General features: G+C 31.6%; 1 protein-coding gene and 1 non-coding gene across 2 annotated transcripts; both read left to right on the top strand.

Moving 5' to 3' along the window:
* Positions 1–17,702: 17,702 nt before the first annotated feature.
* On the top strand, positions 17,703–18,395 carry LOC6049052. The gene is made up of 2 exons (XM_038257581.1): positions 17,703–18,283; positions 18,341–18,395. Exons 1-2 carry the CDS (start codon positions 17,703–17,705, stop codon positions 18,393–18,395), a joined length of 636 nt encoding a protein of 211 aa, XP_038113509.1.
* Positions 18,396–20,203: 1,808 nt separating this feature from the next.
* Trnae-cuc lies at positions 20,204–20,275 on the top strand. Its single transcript has one exon. It is a non-coding gene; the product is annotated as a tRNA-Glu (tRNA).

The raw sequence follows: 20,275 nt of genomic DNA, 5'->3' as shown, positions 1-20,275 counted from the left end.
AGCCGTTGCTGGGCCCCTTCCTGAAGTGAGGAAAGAACAAGCGATTTTCAAAGTGCCCTCCACACAAAACCCCACTCTCGGAGTTGTACCGCCCCCCTTATCTCCTTCCTAAAAAAAAGAGAGGGTGTGTTGGGAAAATCAGAGGGATGAAAAAAAGAGAACCGCGCACACACACACACACTTGACGCACTTAAATGTGGATGCTCATGGCTGAACGCACGACTGAAATATTAATGGCTATCACTGCGTAGCGATATCCTTTGGGGTACCATCACTGAAAAATAAATCATAAATGTTAACAGTGTTCTATGCTTTTTTTGTAACTTTAATGTCTGGAATTTCAAAATTTAAATTTTTAAAGAAATTTAGGTTTTTTTAAGATTTCATGTCATATTTTAGTTATTACTGCAATTTTTTTTTATTGCAAATAATCCTAGTAAAGAAATTGATTTGATTATTCTACATTTTCTAAGTATTTTCTAATTTCTAAATTTACCAAAAAATTTTAGCTGTGTCTGGATTAATGGAACTCTGAACATTTATTTATTTATTTTTATGCATTCTTTACAAATTAACAAACAATTTTCAACCAATTTTGCAACTTAAAAAAAGTGAAATGAATACTCTCTTTGTAATTCTCATGGGTTCATAAAAAAAATATAAAAATTTAAATAACAAGCTAGAATTTTAACGATAATCTATCGTTATTCCGATAATTCTATTGGCGATAAATTTGTCGACGATAACGGACGATCGTTTAATACAGCAATTTCCCAAGAAAACATAAGAAAAATAGTAAGAAGTTTCAAAAATCTAGCTTAACATTTGAAAAGGTCGTATGAAAACTTAAAATACTGTTTTGAAGGTCTCGGGACCAAAAGCTTATGTATGAAAATATTTTTATCGGATTCCTCGAAAAATTTCACATTACATACATACTACCGCCATATTGGACGCAATCTTGGATTATACATTCCCTGCGTACTTTGGAGTATTTTTGAGGTCATATTTGAGTTTAGCGACCCCAAATTAGTATAATTTGCTTCTTGATACCAAAAATAAGCACCTTTTTTGAATTCGTGTTTTGCCTATAGTGTAAAACACACAGTCTGGCAGCACGGCACAGCAACGAGAGAGTTTTCGTCGCATTCGCCGCTCGCGCTGAGAGCAACAATATAACGTAAACAAAAAAGCGAAAAAACCGCCCCGCCGGCCTGAAGTAAAGTTATGTTTTCGATACTCTGAGATACGATTTTTTGAAAATAAAAACTGGGTTTTTCGACGCGCCACGCGCAAAAATGAGAAAATGACGAAAACGGGAAAAAAATCGACTTTTTTCGCTAAAACTGCGATAACTTAAAAATTTAAGCGATGACCTATACATGTTAGGACCAAAAGTTGCGTTGTTTTCGTGGGGAATTGCTGAATATATTTCTAAAATTGACTAAATCCAACAAAATTATGTTGAATTTTTAAGCATCCTCTTAGTAAATATTTTTTTGGTAATATGATAAGTTTCAAAGTATAAATACAAAAAAAATCACAAAATACCGTATTTTTTGAAAGTACTCAAATTTTAATAGTTTGCAACTTGGGTATCAAACGATTCGAAATGTTGCGTGCATTTTTATTGTTCTAAAGTTTTTTTGAATGAAATACTAAAAATTTCACAAAATAGCGTATTTTCTCAAAAATACTCAAATATTTATAACTCGCAATAAGGGTATCAAACAATTCAAAATGTTGCATGTATTTCAACTGTTAAAGAGTTTTTTGAATAAAATACTGAAATTTTCACAAAATACCGTATATTCTCGAAAATACTAAATTTTTATAATTAGCAATATGGGTATCAAATGATTCGAAATTGTGCATGTATTTTCACTGTTTTAGAATTTTTTTAATGAAATACTCAAATATTCACAAAATACAGTATTTCCTCGAAAATACTCAAAATTTTAGAATTCGCAAAATGGGTACCAAACGATTCGAAATTTTAAATGTATTTCAACTGTTCTAGAGATTTTGAATGAAATACTCAAATTTTCACAAAATATTTTTTTTTTCAAAAATACTAAAATATTTAGAATTTGAAATATGGGTATCAAACGATTCTAAGTTTTGCATGTACTTTAATTGTTTTAGAGTTTTTGATTGAAAAACTCAAATCTTCACAAAATATAGAATTTTCTCGAAAAAACTCAATTTTTTTGAATTCGCAATATGGGTATGAAACGAAGCGAAATTTAACCAGCTTTTTCATTTAAAACTCTAAAACGGTATTTTGTGAAAATTTCTAGAATTTCATTCAAAAAACTCTGCAACAGTTAAAATACATGCAAAATTTGGAATCGTTTGATAACCATATTACAAATCATAAAATTTTGAGTATTTTCGGAAGTACTCAAAAAAAGAGAAAATGCATGCAAAATTTCAAATCGTTTTTTTTTTCTTCAAATTATAAAAAATGAGTACTTTTCAAAAAATACAGTATTTTGTGATTTTTTTAAGTACAGTTCAGACTCGATTATCCGAAGTTTCGATTATCCGAAGTTCGATTATCCGAAGGTTTGGGGACTTCGGATAATCGAATCACGCTCAAATTTTTTTTTTGTTTTTTTGCTCTTTCTTATTTTAAACGTCAAATTCGAGTTCTGCGACCCTATTTTAGTCAAATTGTAATAGTTGATTGCTAATTAAATAATAAAATGCATTTTTTCAATATTTCATCACCGCCATATTGACCGCCATTTTGGATTAAAAAATGTAAATCACTTTTGCGTAGCTTAGGGGGCATACTTAAGCTCGACAATCAATAATAAGAAAGCGAAAAAAAAATTTAATTTTCTTGATTCCATTATCCGAAGTTTTCATTATCCGAAGTGAAATTTTTCCGAGGCCTTCGGATAATCGGGTCTGGACTGTATTTAAACTTGGAAACTTATCATAATATAAAAAAAATTACTTAGAGCAAGCTTGAAAATTCAACATGGTTTAGTTTGTTTTAGTCAATGTTAGAATTTTATCGCCGTTAGAATTATCGGAATGACAATAATGATATATTATCGATATCGTCCCGGTTATAACATTCAAAAATGCATTTTGTTTTGCGATTCGAACTCATTTTCATTAAGAAAATCATGACAATTGTAGAATATAACAATAATCCAATACATCAACATTTTCTAAATTGTAGTTAACAAACTTTTGAAACTCTTCACAATTTTATGAAAACTTCTTCATTAAGTACTTTGAAGACCATGGTCAATTTGATGCCATACCATTCCGTACGCATTTAATTCAAATTGCGAAAAAATCTCAAACCTATCAAAGTCACCCCAGTTTACGGTTCCTGTTTTTTTTTTTTCATTTTGGTAGTTTGGCTTGGGGGATGCTAAAATTCTCAACCAATTGGGATTAAACTTGGAATTCAAGATCTATATACTATTACATATTCCCAGATATAAAAGTAATGAGACCGTAGTTTGACAAAAAAATCAAAAAAACAATACTTAAATAGATCAATCTCAATCTGAAAAATAGAATATGAAAAATTATCTAATTAAAAAAGAATCACAGTGAAATTAATGCTATTTCAATTGCTTTAACTTATTCTTGAAAATAAAATCCAAAGCCAAGGGATATCTCACCAGTTGTGACAGTCAACATCGGCCGATGAAGATCGGGCCTCGTCAGCAACGGGGCATAAACGTGACCTCTCCGCCCCCCTCATTTTCCAACCCCTGCTCCGCCTCAGGCTGGGGGGTGGCAGATTGGAGAACAAGCAACATCATCAACACAGGCAGCAATAGCAGACTGCCGAGAGGAAACCGGCCGAAAAAAAAGCGTAAGCATAAAGAAGATATTAGATAGTCATTCGGGCTAGTTACATTTTTAATAGGAGAATAATGGCTGTGGCCGTGTTTATGTCCCTTCGAGCAGCGACCACCGCCGTTTGTGAGTGATCCGTTTTCGAGGATTTTTCCCTCCCTCTCAGATGGGCGGAAAATGGTGATGGTTTACGCACCATAAAAAGAACACTTTGGAATAGACGTGACTACAAGTGGTCGAGCCGAGTTTGCGCTTAATGTGGTGGGGGAGAGTGGGGATTGTTGTGATCGTGTTTAAAATTCTTAAATAATAATAGAATTCTTAAATAACAATTTAAAAAAATCAAACAATTCGAACAATGCAAAACAAGTTAACCCCAACCTCCCTTAAACCATACCTTATCGAATCCTCGACCTCCTCGCGAACGACGAAACGAAACGAAAATATGTTGTTAATTACCGTCACAAAGTACGATTTATGGACCATTGATTCTCGGAGTGCCAACCGTGTGTGTGTGCGTTCGTTCGTGCCCTACGTGACGTGACACGTGTGACGACCATTCACGGTGGCATGAAGTCACCTCTCAGGTAGACACACACACTCCTGATCCTGATTTGATGCGTAAATGTTTGCGTTTAGGGTGGTGGTGATTTCGCGGAATTGAACTCTGTGTGAACCTTTGGCAGTCAGTCGGAGATTTTGAGCCCGTGTCAACCTGGAAGGTGGGCGGGCCATGTGTCACGTGGCCCGAGAAAGGTCAATAAGGTTAATGTCCAGGCGGTAGGGTCGTGTTTGCATTTTGGTGTCAATTTCCGATTGCACACCACGACGATGCTGTTGCACACTATATGTTTGGTCAATGTTATCGCTGGTTCACTGGAGTCAAGGTGGGAATTTGGGTTTTGATCTGGATTGAAATTTCATCCGGATTAGGGATGGAATTTCAGCAGACTGGAACCTCAAAGCTTAAATACCTGCCAGGGCAAATCTTGTGTGATGCTTGATTAAATATTGCTGGAATTCACAAGCCAATCAAACACAACGCGTTGGTGAAACTCCATCAGCTGCTACATACTTTGTAAAAGTTTCCAAAACCCTACCGAATATTTATTTCAAATCGTTCAATATTTTTCAAATAGATTGCCAAATCACATCAAGCATCTTTTAATTCCAAATTTTATAAAATAAATGAAAGAAATCTTTTTCATGGTTATTGATAAGCTAATTTTTGGACAAATTATATATTTATCTGTTTGTTTTGTAAAATATTCATGTTTTATATTTTTACAGAAAATGTGTAATTCAAGAAAAAATAACGATCATACATTCGACCATACATTATTTCTAATAATAAATTCCATGTTTTCAGTCGAATGAATCTAATTTGTGATTAAGAAAATCTGTTTGTTTGCTCGGAAATCATTGACAAAAAAGATAATCACCATATTAGTAGTATAATGGGAAAATACACAGAAAGTAGAATTTTTGAAGGTTGAAGATTTGGTTACTTGAAAATTAGCTCTTTTTAAAGTAATTTCACTTAAAAATATATGTAAAAATGTGAACCTGATAAAAATTCATAATACATAACAAAACATTTGAATGAAAAAAAAGAGGAAGATTTGACAAAAACAAAAATTTTAGTGAATTTTTATTTTGCGGTTCTGAACACCGAAAATTTTAAAAAGTTCAAAGGATTTTTGAATAAACCCAAACATGCTAATAATGATTCTTATTCTAAATTAATTTCAGTTGATTGCACTTCAATTTTCATTGAAATTTTGAAGTTTATTGAAAAAAAAATATTTTGGGGAAGGCGTGGCAAAAACTTTTAAAAATGTTTGTACCAGCCTAATATCCACTAAAAATCTAAAAAATGCAAACTTGCTGAGTTACAAACAAACATTAAAAAACGAAAAATGGTATTCAAACATTATAAAATAATTAATGAAATGAGCAATTAATTAAATGAATCTCTTTGCTACATTATTTTAATGGTTTTTCTTCTAATAAAATCGAATCATTTTATCTCATTCTTTCAAAGCAAACATCATAAAATTCCGTATTTTCTCAAAAACACTGAAATTTGCAATATTCATTAAATTTGCAATATTCATTAAATGCATATGTTATTAAATGAATTGAAATTTTTTTTATGCATTTTCACTTTATAAGATTTTTTTTTTGTCAATAATCTTATTTTCCCAGAATGTTGTATTTTTTCGAAAATAATCTAGATATTTTTCTTAATACGCCATTTGGATATTGAACAAAGCAAGATTTTTTGTGCATTTCAATTTTTAACTACTCATTTTTTTCCCTAAATACTGCATTTTTTCGAGAGTACTCGATTTTTTTTTAAATTTGCGAAGCTAAACTGTTAATAAATTCTAACTTTTTTAGAGTTTTTTTAGTAGAATAGTTAAATTATCACAAAATATCGTATTTTTTCAAATACATAAATTATTATAATTTGCATTATGGGTTGGACACCACAAAGGGAAACTTAAAATGCATTGTTAAGTAAGTACCGTAATAAGTTGGACTTTGCGATTTTTCCGCAAAATGAAGAGTACAATTAAAATACGTACGGTATTGTTTAGAACCACACTCACCGTGGTAGAGAAGTGTTCAAAGTTTCTCAAAAAGAACTTTTCATATTGAAAAGTTAAAAAAGTGAGTTAACTATAGTTAAGAAAATGTTGATGAAAGTCATTATTCTAAACTTCTCAAAGTGTCATGACTTTCTAAATGAACATGATTTTAATCGGCAAACGGAATGCTTTTTCGGATTCTTTGGACAATTTTCCACTAGGAGAAGGTTAAATCAGTTTGTAAACAATAAATAATATGTGTTTTGAAACACAATTTAAAAAAAATCTCCAAATTTATAGGCAATTTCAGTTGAACAAATTTCATGTAAAATGTGAAAACTTGTGTTTCGTGCTTCGAATTTAGAATAAAATGCAATATAAATCGATAACTTTATAAACAAAACTAGTTTCAACAAATTTTAGGCCAAATTCCGACTTTTTAACAATTTTACCTAAAATTTATATGTATTTTGTTAAAAAGCTTATAAACTTAGTTAACTAAATATAAACAATGTTTTTTTTCTTAAAAATTATATCAGCTACTTTAGTGATGGTACATTTAACGTACAAATAAATTTTGAAAATCTTAAATATTATTTTAACATGAAAAACGTTGACTATCAAAGTCACCCCGGAATTTTAATTAAGAATTTTTAACGTAACTATTTTTCTAAACACTATTGAAAAAACTTTTTCCAAAATAGTGCATGGACTTTGTGTGGCCTACCCCAGTGTCATGTTTTGAAAATAATAATCTTGAGAAAAACCTTATCCGAATATTCCAAAAACAAATTAAAATCCTATCAAAGTCACCCCGGTTTACGGTACTAAAGTTTTCACATAATACTGTGTTTTTTAGAAAATACTCAATATTTCATGATATGCGATATGCGCTAACACATTTTCACATTATGGGATTTTTCTTTTTTTTTTTTTTTTGTAAAACACAAAATTTTTCGCAAAACATCGTACCGTATCGTAAATACATGTTTTATCTATATTGCAAATTGTATAAAAATTGGAGTATTTTCGGGTTTTTGGTGAAAATTATAGTATGCCACAAAAAAATCTCTAGTAAAATGAAAATGCATATATAATTTGACTTCGTTTGATACCTATTTTGTAAATTATGTTGTATTTTCGAGAAAATAAGGTATTTTGGGAAAATGTGAGCATTCTACTAAAAAAAAAATCTCATTAAGTGAAAATTCATAAACAATTCAGCATCGCAAATTATGAAAATTCAAGAACTTCCGAAAACAAACGGTATTTTGTGAAAAAAATTAAGTGGTTATAATTTGAAACTTAGTATTTTGTCAAGAAGTTTATTCTTAGTGAAAGTATTGACAATTTAAAATGAACTAGTTGGATTAAGTCAATTTTAAAAAGATTTCAAAAATGATTGTTCTTTATCATCCTTTATCGTCAAACTATTGTGAAAGGATAAGGATAACAATAGATTATCGATCAATGTCCTGATTTTTTTCCGGATTTCCCCGAAAATTTTATAAATCATTCTCAAAAATGCTTATTTTCAGAATTCCGAGACACAGCTTATACAAATTTAATGCACTCGCAATTCAAAAATTGTGGAACATTATCTCATGGCCATGTCTTAAAAAATAATGCAATAACCTTTACAGGTACGGGAGCGAATGGCCCGTAGGGTTAAAGTTCCCTAAATAGTTGGATATATTTTTAATAAGTCAGTTTATTTTGCACAAAATAGCAAAGGGAAATTTTATCACTAATTAAAAATTCATCTGAAAATCTTACAATATTTCAAATGTTTAAATAAAAATAAGATTTTGAGTAAGAATTTAAAGATAGGTATTTAAAAAAGTTAGTTTTGAGGAGAATATCGCTAATGCTTAAGTGCTTCTAGAATGATTATTTTCTGTAAAGTAAATAATAACACCAACTAACAAAGTTTCTGCGCAGGCTCAACTCGAGGGGAAGAGGGGATATATTTAATTTTTGTTGATCAGTGTAATCTAATGTGAGAAAATTTCAATTGGTCAGGGTTTTTACTCAAACAGTTTTGAAATGATTTTTTTTTATTTTTGTTCAGCAAAACAAAATGTTATAAAATGTTTTGAATCATGCATGGGTAAAACTCAAAACGTTAATATCCTTTGGATTCTACTGTTTTGATAAACTGCCAAAGTGTTGCAAAGCATTTCAAAGAACCAGTCCAATTTGCTTCCCCGACAAACACTGTGTGATTGCCAACATTCCTAGAACAACTCCTGGAACCACCCCAAAAACGTGCCCGCGCCACCGCGGGATATAAGATTGATGATCAACAGTCTGATAATTAGTGCTCACTCCGTGGGTAATTGCTCAATTTATTGGAAAATTAGTGCCCACAATCAAAACACGATTTACGGTCGTGTTTTCCCGCCCCAAACTGCCTTCCCCCTCAAAGGTTGGTCCTTTTTATATCATGTTATTTTTTCTCATTCACAATAAAAAAGAGGCACACGAACCGAAAAATTATGACCAATAATCGAAAATTACATTTCAATTTCCTCAGCAACAGGACACAACAAATCAATAAGTTCTGCCTTTTTCGTCTTCTGCCTCTTTTTGTGTGCGCCATAAAGTAGCTCCTAATTTTACGCAGTATTCTTTTTTGCACAGGACGAAAAGGACCAGGGCCTGGAGGACACTCCTCGAGGAGCCATCTATCGAGAGGGATAGAAATCGAAGCGCACCGGAAATAGAATCTCAATCGACGTTATTTACGACGAACTGAGAATCGCTTAGCCGTGCGAGGAGAGCAAGAACAAAGTCAATCCGGCAGGAAAAAGGGCAGTTTCGGGAAGGGTTTTTTTGTGGGGTGGGGGCGGGTATTGGCTCCGAAAAAGGATTACCCCCACCGGAAACATTTAGATAAGGGCAAACGGAATCGAACAGAAAGAAACGAGAAACTGGCTGGAGTCTATCTCATCTCTGTGGAATATTGAGAACGCAAGCGGAAGGAGTCTCTTTCATCGGGTTGACTTTGAAAGGGTTCTCTGCGGAAGGGTGGAACTTGGGACGAAAGGAAGCGGACAAATGTGAATATAAAAGAAAATTGGAATGTGATGACCAAATGACAGACTGAGAATCGGGTGGGCAGAGGGCAGTCTGTCTAGGTTAGGTTAAAAAATGTATCAATTCACCTATTATGATCATTAACTAAAGTCACAGTTGAAAAGGTTGAACAAGATTATTTTAAGAAGTGAGATTTCATGAATTGAAACACAAAATTGAAAATAACAATATTATAGTGCCAGATGTGCGGTAGCTTTTTCCTCGCACTGTTAATTTCTGTACTCATTCGGCTTGAAGAATTAGCATGATAAATTAAGAAATCGCGTTGCCCTTTGCTTAGGGTAAAACAAAAAATCTTAACCTTAAGAACAATATTATATTTTATTAAAGAATAATTTTGAAGGATTATATATTGCCAAATAAAAACCAATTTAAAGAATTCAATTTTCTAAGCAACAGAAAAAATCTCTAATGATACTAAGTTTAGAAAATTGTACTTAGCTTAAGGAATTTGAATCTGATCTTCTACAATGGCAAAATAATCAAAAATAAAAAAAACACGATAAAAAATCATGATAATATTACATATGGGAAGGGGTAAATTTTTTACATCAGAAAAAATGTGTAATTTTACCTCAGAAAATGTGTAATTTTCCCACTTTTTTGGTGTAATGTCACTTTTTAGTACAAATTGAGGTAAAATTATATCATGAAACAGGTAAATCTTCCAAAATTATGCCTTCCCAATTTACATACAGTGGAATCTCTGACTGTCGATCTTCTCGATATCAATATTGCTCCAGCTGTCAATAAAATTTTCAGTTCCTTCAAAATGATTGCTTTGATTTATCATTCTATAATTTGATAACTCCCGCTCTCGATGGTCCCTTCAATATCGACAACGAGAGAGTCCACTGTATTTTTTTACTGTGTACGGTAAGTTGACGTTTCTAGATCACGTTTCTATATAAACAAATAACTGCTTAGCAACAAATATCAGTCCAGCAAATTTTCTAAGTTGATTTTAGATGACGGCCGTAAGTTACGTACTTTCCTAATTAACTTATCTATTTTACTTTACTTAGATGTTCTAAGCGAAGTGGATGTCGACTAAGTTGTAGGTTGTAATTATCAAGGTTGTTAATCGGTAAAATTATCGTCTGACGTCCACTATGAATATATTTTTTGAAGTTCTAGTGAGTTTCAAAGTAAAAATATGTACTCAAAATTGTTCGCAAAATACCGTAGTTTTTCAAAAGTTCTCAAATTTTCACAATTTGCAATATGGGTATCAACGAAGCGAAGTTTTGTATGTTTATTTCAATAAATTATAGTTTTTTTTTTAAATTACTGCAATTTTCATAAATTACCGTATTTTTTCGAAAATACTCAAATTTAAAAAAAAATCAATATGAGTATCAAACAAAGCGAGATTTTGCATGCTTCATACATACATTTAAATTGCTTCATACAAAATGTCACTTCGTTTGATACCCATATTTAATTTTTAATAAATTTGGGTACTTATCCCGGTACGAGAATCGAACTCACGACCTCTGGATTGGAAATCCAGCACGCCAATAGTCGAAACCTATTCCCTACCGGTCAGTATTCCTAGTGAGCAGATTTACTCTTTGAAGGGATCTGACTTGCCGAGCCAGACAGGAATCAAACCCATCACCTTCCGCTTACAAGGCGAAACCCGTAACCTCTCGGCCACGCTAGCTCAGCTCGGCTTTCGAAAAAATAGGGTATTTTGTGATCTTTTTGTATTCAAAAAACCTCAATTAATGTGAAAAAAAGCAAACCAAATTTCGCTCCGATTGATACCCATATTTCATATTTTGAAAATTTGAGTATTTTCGAAAAATACGGTATTTTGTGAAAAAAAATATATTTAATAAAAAAACCTCAAATAATGTGAAAAAACACACAAACATTCGCTTCGTTTTATTCACATATTGTATATTCGGAAAAATTTGAGTTACCGTAAACTGGGGTCAATCGGGACACATGGGGCGAATTGGGACAGCAGTTTTAACCATGTTGGAGCTCAATATTTTGATTTTTCTGGTTGGTTTCGGTTAGAACAGACTCAGGCCAACAAAATGTGTACATCCATTTCCAAATTTAAAAGCTATAAGTGCTCTAAAACTGCTGTCCCTATTCAGACTGTAGTCCCGATTGACCCCAGATTACGGTATTATGAAAAAAAAAACGATTTTTTTGTGAAAATTTTTTTTTTTTCAAAATAAAACTCTAATAAAGAGAAAAAAGAATACCAAATTTCTCTTTGTTTGATACTCATAATGCATATTTTAATATATAAAAAAAACTCTAATGAAGTGGAAAGCATGCAAATTTTCGCTTCGTTTGACACCCATATTGCAAATTATGAAAATTTGAGTACTTCCGAAAAAATACGATATTTTGCGAACAATTTTGAGTGAATATTTAACTTTGAAACTTACTAGATTTTCAAAAAATATATTCTCAATGAAAGCATAGCAAATTCATTAAATTCATGTCTAACATGATATGGTTGAATTAATCGATTTCTGAAAGATTTTAAAAATAAGTTATCATCCATTATCGGTGATAAGATTAGCGCCGATAAAATTATCGAAATAATGATAACGATAACGATATATTATCGTTGTCCTCCCGATAACGATAGAACTGTGTATTTGAAGGAAAAAAAATAGAAGCAAAATTAAATTTTCTTTCAAAAATTTTAATGAATAACATATTTTAGTTGCATCTTTATTTAGGTGAAATTTGTAAAAAATAAATGTTAAAATTTTGAATAATTTATGAAAAGCTGTAATTTTTTTACCAATTTCCTTTTAAGACATTGTTGATTGGACTGTTGGTTACTGGGGGGTAAATATACCCTATCAGCACTTTAATCATAAAGCTTTTTTGGCTATTTCATAGTAATAAATAGCTAAAATAAAAGAAAGCAAGCCTCTCTCATTATTTGATTTTTCTGAAAATTGTGTTTTGATACAAGATTAGGTCGAAAAGCTTAGTGTACCGAAAATGGGTATTTTTTTCCTTAGCTCTTATTTTCTTAACTCGTGATATCTCGAAAACTATTGGTTTCAGTTCCAACGCTTACACACAATTTCTGTTAAAAGATAATTTCAAAACAAAAATCGTAGCCCAACATTTCTAAATTCCAAATATGTGTTTCAGCTCTTTTAAAAATTACTTATTGTTTCAAAAAAAAATGTATCAACCAACGTTATCTCAGGAACTAGTAAAATGAAGTTTTCTACTATTTTCAAAAAAAAAAATATTTAAAAAATTTATAATCAATCAAACTATTTTTCAAGGCCAGAACACTTATTTTTCTCATTTTTAAATGGTGGGCTTTGATAATTCGAAGTAAAAAATATTTTTATAAAACATAATAATAATAAACTTAAAAATACCATTTTGAACATTCAAAATAGGTCAATAAGTTATAAAGTTATAAAAATAATAGCCAATTGGGCAATACTGAAAAGAAAACTTGTCCTGCCTTTTTTAACCTTGCATTGTCTAAGCAACCAAAGGCTGTATCAACAAAGTTCACAATGCTTAATGTTAGGAAGTTTCTGAGTTTTTTGATTTATTTTTTTCAAAAATAGGTGAACATAAGCACTGTTTAAAACAATTCAAAACAGCAACTTTATCCAAAAAAATTACACGGAAATTATATAACTGTGTAGCTTTTTAAGATTTCTGAAAAAAAATCTATTTTTTTAATATTCTTTTAATTTTTGAAAATTCGTCCATCGATTCCATATGTTCAAGTAAGCCGTTTTGCATTAATAGTATTTTCTTACAAATTTGGAGGCTGCCCATTAATTTTTTTCTCTGAAAACATCTTCTGGCTTTACAAAAAAATAAAATTATCAAAAACGAGTTTTTTAAAATGTTATATCAAATTGACCCTCAACTTCCAAACGATGGTGTCTTGGAAAACAAACACGACTTCCTTTTTCAAAAGGGCTGAAATAGCCCATTTATAATCGTTTAACTTAATTAACAACATTTGGAATTTTTATACTTCATGTGTTATAACCTGATGATCTCATGAAGTCTGCATGAAGTCTCGTGTTTCATCCAAGCTAAAGGATTTTCCAATTAAATCCTCATAAAACATCTCATTCGAAGATAAGAAAATCTGAGGAATAACTCATGCTTTATTTAGTTTAGATATCTTTTAAATTATATTAAATTTGATGCAACAGAATTCCAAAAAAAGAATTTTTGTCAATTACAGGATTTTATCAACCTGTCATTCTTCAATAAATTATGCAAATGTCAAAAAATAAATTTTTATGTGGCTAGGAAATAATAAGAAAATAAGCATTTTTTAAAATTTGGATGAAAAATTGGAAATTCAGTATTCAGTACTTTCAAAACAAAATGTTTGTGAGAGTCTAAAACATTCTTTAATTGAATACAACTCATTTCTCTAAGAAGAACTCAACTTTTCCCAAACCAACACGCTTGACGAATTGAACGCTTCGACAAGGGTTCAATAGTCGAACCGAATCCGACAGGAGGTGGCGGCGCTGAAACCAGGAAATTTGATAGATTTAAACGGAAAATTGACAAAATGCAGGGTAATTGAGGGAGGAAAAGTCGGGCAATCTGATCTCCATCATTCCGGCCGAGTGTCGATATCGATGACGATCCGGTGAACTGTACCTCCAAAAGGGATGTGCGACACTGTGGAATGCACCACCCGGAAACCGAATCTGGGCCAAGCGACCAATCAATCGAAATCGAATCCGAATCAAATTCCTGGCGGGTTTCAAACGGGGGAGGCACTGCCAAATTGTGGCACCCTTTTTCACGGGTCGAGGCACCATTTAAAGCGCATTTTTGAGGGGGGAAAATTCTTCACGACTTTCAACGCTTCTTCGCGGCATAAAATGTCACACATACAAACTCACTCATACACACACACATCGCAATAAATTCCATTCCGAAGAGCTGCCACAATCCGCTTTTACGCAATTTTCCCGACTTTTAACACTTCCAGCGGGACAACTAGAGCAGTAATAATGTGATTGTTATGTTCGCGGCGCGCGCGAGGGCGGTTTTTCTTTGGCGCGGAAAATCGCGACTTGCGGAGGGGAAGTGAGAGTGAGGGAGAGGGAAAAGGATGATAGGGTTGGATAAGCAAAGAAGAAGCTTTGGAATTTGCGTGACTTTTTGCGATCTTTTCAAAGTTTCACACGTGAATTTAAGGTGTGGAATGGTTTTTTAAATAAGTTTTGTAGAATTGATTAAATTTCAGATATTTGTATTTAAATAATCAAACAGTGATAAAGCAATCAAAAATACTTATTTTTTAAGCTTTATTTAAAATTATTATAAAACGAAATCATCAATTTATAGTAAAAATAAAAATGTAAAAAAAGCTTAGGGGAACGAAAAGAACAGCTAATTTCACCACAAACTGTCAACATTCTTCCACCTACATGACGTTAAGGCGCTCGGAGGCAAGCGCGTCAAAATTTCAATAAACATCTGCGTAAAAATAAAGAAGAGATAAAAATCCCGTTCTAACGCAAGTCTACCCACACAAACACACACGTGTGTCAGATCCCAGCCATATATCATCTCGTGTATGGCATATCGTCGCTGGCAACCACAGTCAGCCAGAAAGGTGCAAATTTTAAAAGCTATGATTAACTGCCGCTGACATTGAGGTGGGGTTTCACTTCCCGTTCCCAGGAAACAAACATGTCAAATTTAAAGAAAGGGAAGAGTAAAATAAATGTCTCATTTTAAATCTGGTTGGCCTCAACGAAAGAATAATAAAAATTATGTCATATTAAGAGCACTGACAAAATTATGGAAGAAGAATTCAAATATATTTGTTATTTTAATCTTTACAAATTTTTATTTCAGAAAAAAAAATCTGGAAGAAAGCAAGTAAATAGAAAACATATGATTTACATTGAATTCCAAACTAAAAACTAAAAACTAAAAACTAAAAACTAAAAACTAAAAACTAAAAACTAAAAACTAAAAACTAAAAACTAAAAACTAAAAACTAAAAACTAAAAACTAAAAACTAAAAACTAAAAACTAAAAACTAAAAACTAAAAACTAAAAACTAAAACTAAAAACTAAAAACTAAAACTAAAAACTAAAAACTAAAACTAAAAACTAAAAACTAAAAACTAAAAACTAAAAACTAAAAACTAAAAACTAAAAACTAAAAACTAAAACTAAAAACTAAAAACTAAAAACTAAAAACTAAAAACTAAAAACTAAAAACTAAAAACTAAAAACTAAAAACTAAAAACTAAAAACTAAAAACTAAAAACTAAAAACTAAAAACTAAAACTAAAAACTAAAAACTAAAAACTAAAAACTAAAAACTAAAAACTAAAAACTAAAAACTAAAAACTAAAAACTAAAAACTAAAACTAAAAACTAAAAACTAAAAACTAAAAACTAAAAACTAAAAACTAAAAACTAAAAACTAAAAACTAAAAACTAAAAACTAAAAACTAAAAACTAAAAACTAAAAACTAAAAACTAAAACTAAAAACTAAAAACTAAAAACTAAAAACTAAAAACTAAAAACTAAAAACTAAAAACTAAAAACTAAAAACTAAAAACTAAAAACTAAAAACTAAAAACTAAAAACTAAAACTAAAAACTAAAACTAAAAACTAAAAACTAAAACTAAAAACTAAAAACTAAAAACTAAAACTAAAAACTAAAAACTAAAAACTAAAAACTAAAAACTAAAACTAAAAACTAAAAACTAAAAACTAAAACTAAAAACTAAAAACTAAAAACTAAAAACTAAAAACTAAAAACTAAAAACTAAAAACTAAAAACTAAAAACTAAAAACTAAAAACTAAAAACTAAAAACTAAAAACTAAAAACTAAAAACTAAAAACTAAAAACTAAAACTAAAAACTAAAAACTAAAACTAAAAACTAAAAACTAAAAACTAAAAACTAAAAACTAAAAACTAAAAACTAAAAACTAAAAACTAAAAACTAAAAACTAAAAACTAAAAACTAAAAACTAAAAACTAAAAACTAAAACTAAAAACTAAAAACTAAAAACTAAAAACTAAAAACTAAAAACTAAAAACTAAAAACTAAAAACTAAAACTAAAAACTAAAAACTAAAAACTAAAAACTAAAAACTAAAACTAAAAACTAAAACTAAAAACTAAAACTAAAAACTAAAAACTAAAAACTAAAAACTAAAACTAAAAACTAAAAACTAAAAACTAAAAACTAAAAACTAAAACTAAAACTAAAAACTAAAAACTAAAAACTAAAACTAAAAACTAAAAACTAAAAACTAAAAACTAAAAACTAAAAACTAAAAACTAAAAACTAAAAACTAAAAACTAAAAACTAAAAACTAAAAACTAAAAACTAAAAACTAAAAACTAAAAACTAAAAACTAAAAACTAAAAACTAAAAACTAAAAACTAAAAACTAAAAACTAAAAACTAAAAACTAAAAACTAAAAACTAAAAACAAAAAACTGGAACTGGGTCAGGGGTTTTCAAAAACACACAATAAGCTGAAATTATCTCCTCAAGGCAATAGTACTGATTTAAATATATTGTAATGATAACCGAGAGCATTTTTTCTAGACCCATAAAAAGCAGTATAAAATTGAGTAATTAAAAGCATCCCCGGCAACTGTCATCATTGCTGTTCCGAGGCTCATCCCGCTGCAAGGATTAGCTCCATCAAACCCATTTTCCACCGTCAATGGTCCATTAGTCATCATCACTCCCGGCAACGTCATAATGGTGGTCGGTCGTCCAGAAATGTCCTAGTTGCTCCGTGCTAGCCACAGTTCCATCAATAATAAAGCTCAATTTCGCTCCACTGCAGTCAGGTTGTGGTCACTCTTTTCTATTTTTTTTTTCCAAGCTCATCCCACAAAGCTCACTATTGGAAGAGTGTTCCGTCCCCGTAACCGCGCGGCGTTGGCGGTGGTGGTCATAACTGGCCGAACCACCATTAAGAAGAGTGTGCTGCAATAATAAACTTTATTCAATTATAAGGAAAATTGATGAACGTCGGACGGGTGGTTTTATAGTGACTGATCGTGCAGTTAATGGCACTTTTTCCTCGTAATGCTGGTGGAAATTGACAGCGGTGTTGGTCAGTGGGAAAAGGGTTAAAATAGGTTCGAGTTTCAACCAAGCACTCCTTGCATATTTGACAGTTTGTTTCGCAAAAATGATCATCTCGGTCCGTTTCCTAACCGTCCAAATTTACCGTCTGCATCGCTGCATGGCCGAAAATTACCAAAAACTTCTCTTCTTAACCCTCACCCTAACCGGAATCACCGCAACCGTCCACTGGCTGCTGCTCAACCATCCGACCTTCTTCAACCAGTTGCAAACAAACCTCCACAACTACCCCCTCGGAGTGATCTTCGGAGTGACCACGGTCGCTCTGATCTCCTGTCTGCTCCTGTACGCCCTCCACCGAGAATCCGCCCAAAAGACGCTCATCCGAAGTCGGTCCGCCATCCGGCTTAAGTACATCGACTTCATCCTACTCTGTCTCAGCACCGGGTTGAGGGAGGCCACCGAGCGGCACCTTCGGCCGGCCAGCGTTGAGCAGCTGGACTCGTTCCATACCGCGGTGGAGGCTTGCATCGATCGGTTTCGGGAGGATGCACGACGGCTCTTTCACGGGTTCGGGTGTTCCAGGACCGCGACGCTGCAGCAGCTGGAGGAACACTTTCGGATTGATCAGCGGAGACCTGGTGGAGAGGGGTTGGTGGTTGGAGAGGAAATTCTCAAGTTGAAAAGGTTTGTTCTGGAACTGAAAACTTATTACCTTGTTGTTTATCTTTATGACCATTTCAGAACATCAAAATCGTTACTGAGTGAAAAGGCTTTGAAGAACTTGCTCACGAAATGATATTATCTGTCTATCCTCAATTTCCTAAAAAATAATCTTTACAAAAACCACCTGTTTCAAATATTAAAAAAAAACATGCTATAATACAGAGTTGCCAGACATATTGAAATGGTTTTTAATATATACTTCTCAAAATAAAACTTAAATAATTGCTTATTTTTTATCATTTAAATTTCTATAATTGAAATAGCTACATTTATTGCCTGATCTTGAAGACTGCATTGTTTTCATGTTATAGGTTATAGGTTCAAGTTAATGGGAAATATTTCGAAAAAATTACAGTTTTTTTCAGTTTAAAACTATTTTATGATGGAAAACCACCCATTTTCGATAAGGGACCATCCATAAACCACGTGGACACTTTAGGGGGGGGGGGATATGGCGATTGTCCACACAGTTTTTTTTTTGTATGGACAATTGTCCACGGAGGGGAGGGGGGTAAGAGATTCCCAAAAAATTGTCTACGTGGTTTATGGATGGTCCCTAAGCTGGAAAATTTTCAATAATTTTTTGACTATGTTGATCTAAAAGTTAAAATTTTGTAAAAAATTAGTTTATCTCGGTGTCACCTAATTTTTTAGCTGACCGTGTTGACAAATAAAAAAAACTGTAGTGAAATGTTCCCCCCTTTTAAGATAAAAATATTTCAAAATTTCAAAATCTTGCCCAGGGTTACCAGGTTGCCAGATAAACCTGGTAATGCCAGATTTTTCAAGTGACAGCCAGAATAAAGATTCGTATTTCTCTGTGCCAGATAATGACAGATTCTGCCAGATTTTTTAGATAATGCTCGTTTTGAACAACTTTTTGATTAAAATTAACGGATATAATTGAAAATTTAAAAATATAGAATGTGTTTTTCTTGAAGGAAATGTAAGTTCAACATTTTTAAGGCCATAAAATCAGTTTAACCAACTGAATTCTACCAACTTTTCATTGAAATTATATCCTGACTCCACTTCACCATTCAGAAATGTAATATTTTCGATTGCAAAATTTTTCCAGATTTTTATTCGATACTTTGCCAGATTTTTCAAATTTTTACCTGGTAACCCTGATCCTGCCCAACATTTTAATATTTTTTTTTTAAATAATTGTTCTAAGTCCTATCCAAAGGGTACTCTCTGTTCTAAAATTATGATTATAATTTTAATGAAGTCAGTTGAAATTTAGTGCTAATTAGATGACACAAAAAAACACTATTTTTTCACTATTATAAACTCATTTTTTATCAACTCTCCAATTTCTCAGCCACCAGCAGTCCGATCAACAAAGTCAAAACAGAAAAAAATTAAGAAAACTTCAGTTTTTTTTAAGAAAAATAATACGGATAGTCATACATTTCAAAATTGCAAAAAAAACTGAATATATTTCCAAAAATGTCACCTTCAAATGTTTGAACTTGAAGACAGAGCCCTTACTCAAAATTCGTGTAAAATCATTTTAGATTATAAATTTGAATTTGTATCTGAAATTGATTTATCTTATCATTTATTTTAAACTTTAGCGCATCAGATGAAATAAGTACCTCAAAAAAATGCAAAAAAAAGAATTGAATGTTAAAAAGTGTTATGGGGATTAAAATTTTAGTGATGAAATGTAAATAAAAATAATCAAATCAACTCTTAAAGCAAATCAATCTCTTATCAAAAGGGTAGATGTCCCTGTTTTGGACTTACAAAGCTCCTTTTAATTCATGATTGCTCTGAACAGATAAACCATTTTTTTGGTCAGTTACGGTTGGTTTTGTAGCTTTACTTTATAACTGCCGGCCACAACGTAGCAAATTCTAAAATTATTATCTCATGTCCCATATTGTCTAGTGGTTAGGATATCCGGCTCTCACCCGGAAGGCCCGGGTTCGATTCCCGGTATGGGAA

This window comes from Culex quinquefasciatus, chromosome 2 (genome assembly GCF_015732765.1).
Source record: "Culex quinquefasciatus strain JHB chromosome 2, VPISU_Cqui_1.0_pri_paternal, whole genome shotgun sequence".
NCBI classification, from domain to species: Eukaryota; Metazoa; Arthropoda; class Insecta; order Diptera; family Culicidae; genus Culex; species Culex quinquefasciatus.
This window is presented reverse-complemented; position numbering and strand designations above follow the sequence as displayed.

What these genes read in the sequence shown, in the direction of transcription:
- LOC6049052 (XM_038257581.1), top strand. Translation starts at nt 17,703, where the DNA reads ATGATCATCTCGGTCCGTTTCCTAACCGTCCAAATTTACCGTCTGCAT. An exon ending in GAAATTCTCAAGTTGAAAAG is followed by an intron (nt 18,284 to 18,340) that starts GTTTGTTCTGGA and finishes TGACCATTTCAG; the next exon opens with AACATCAAAATCGTTACTGA.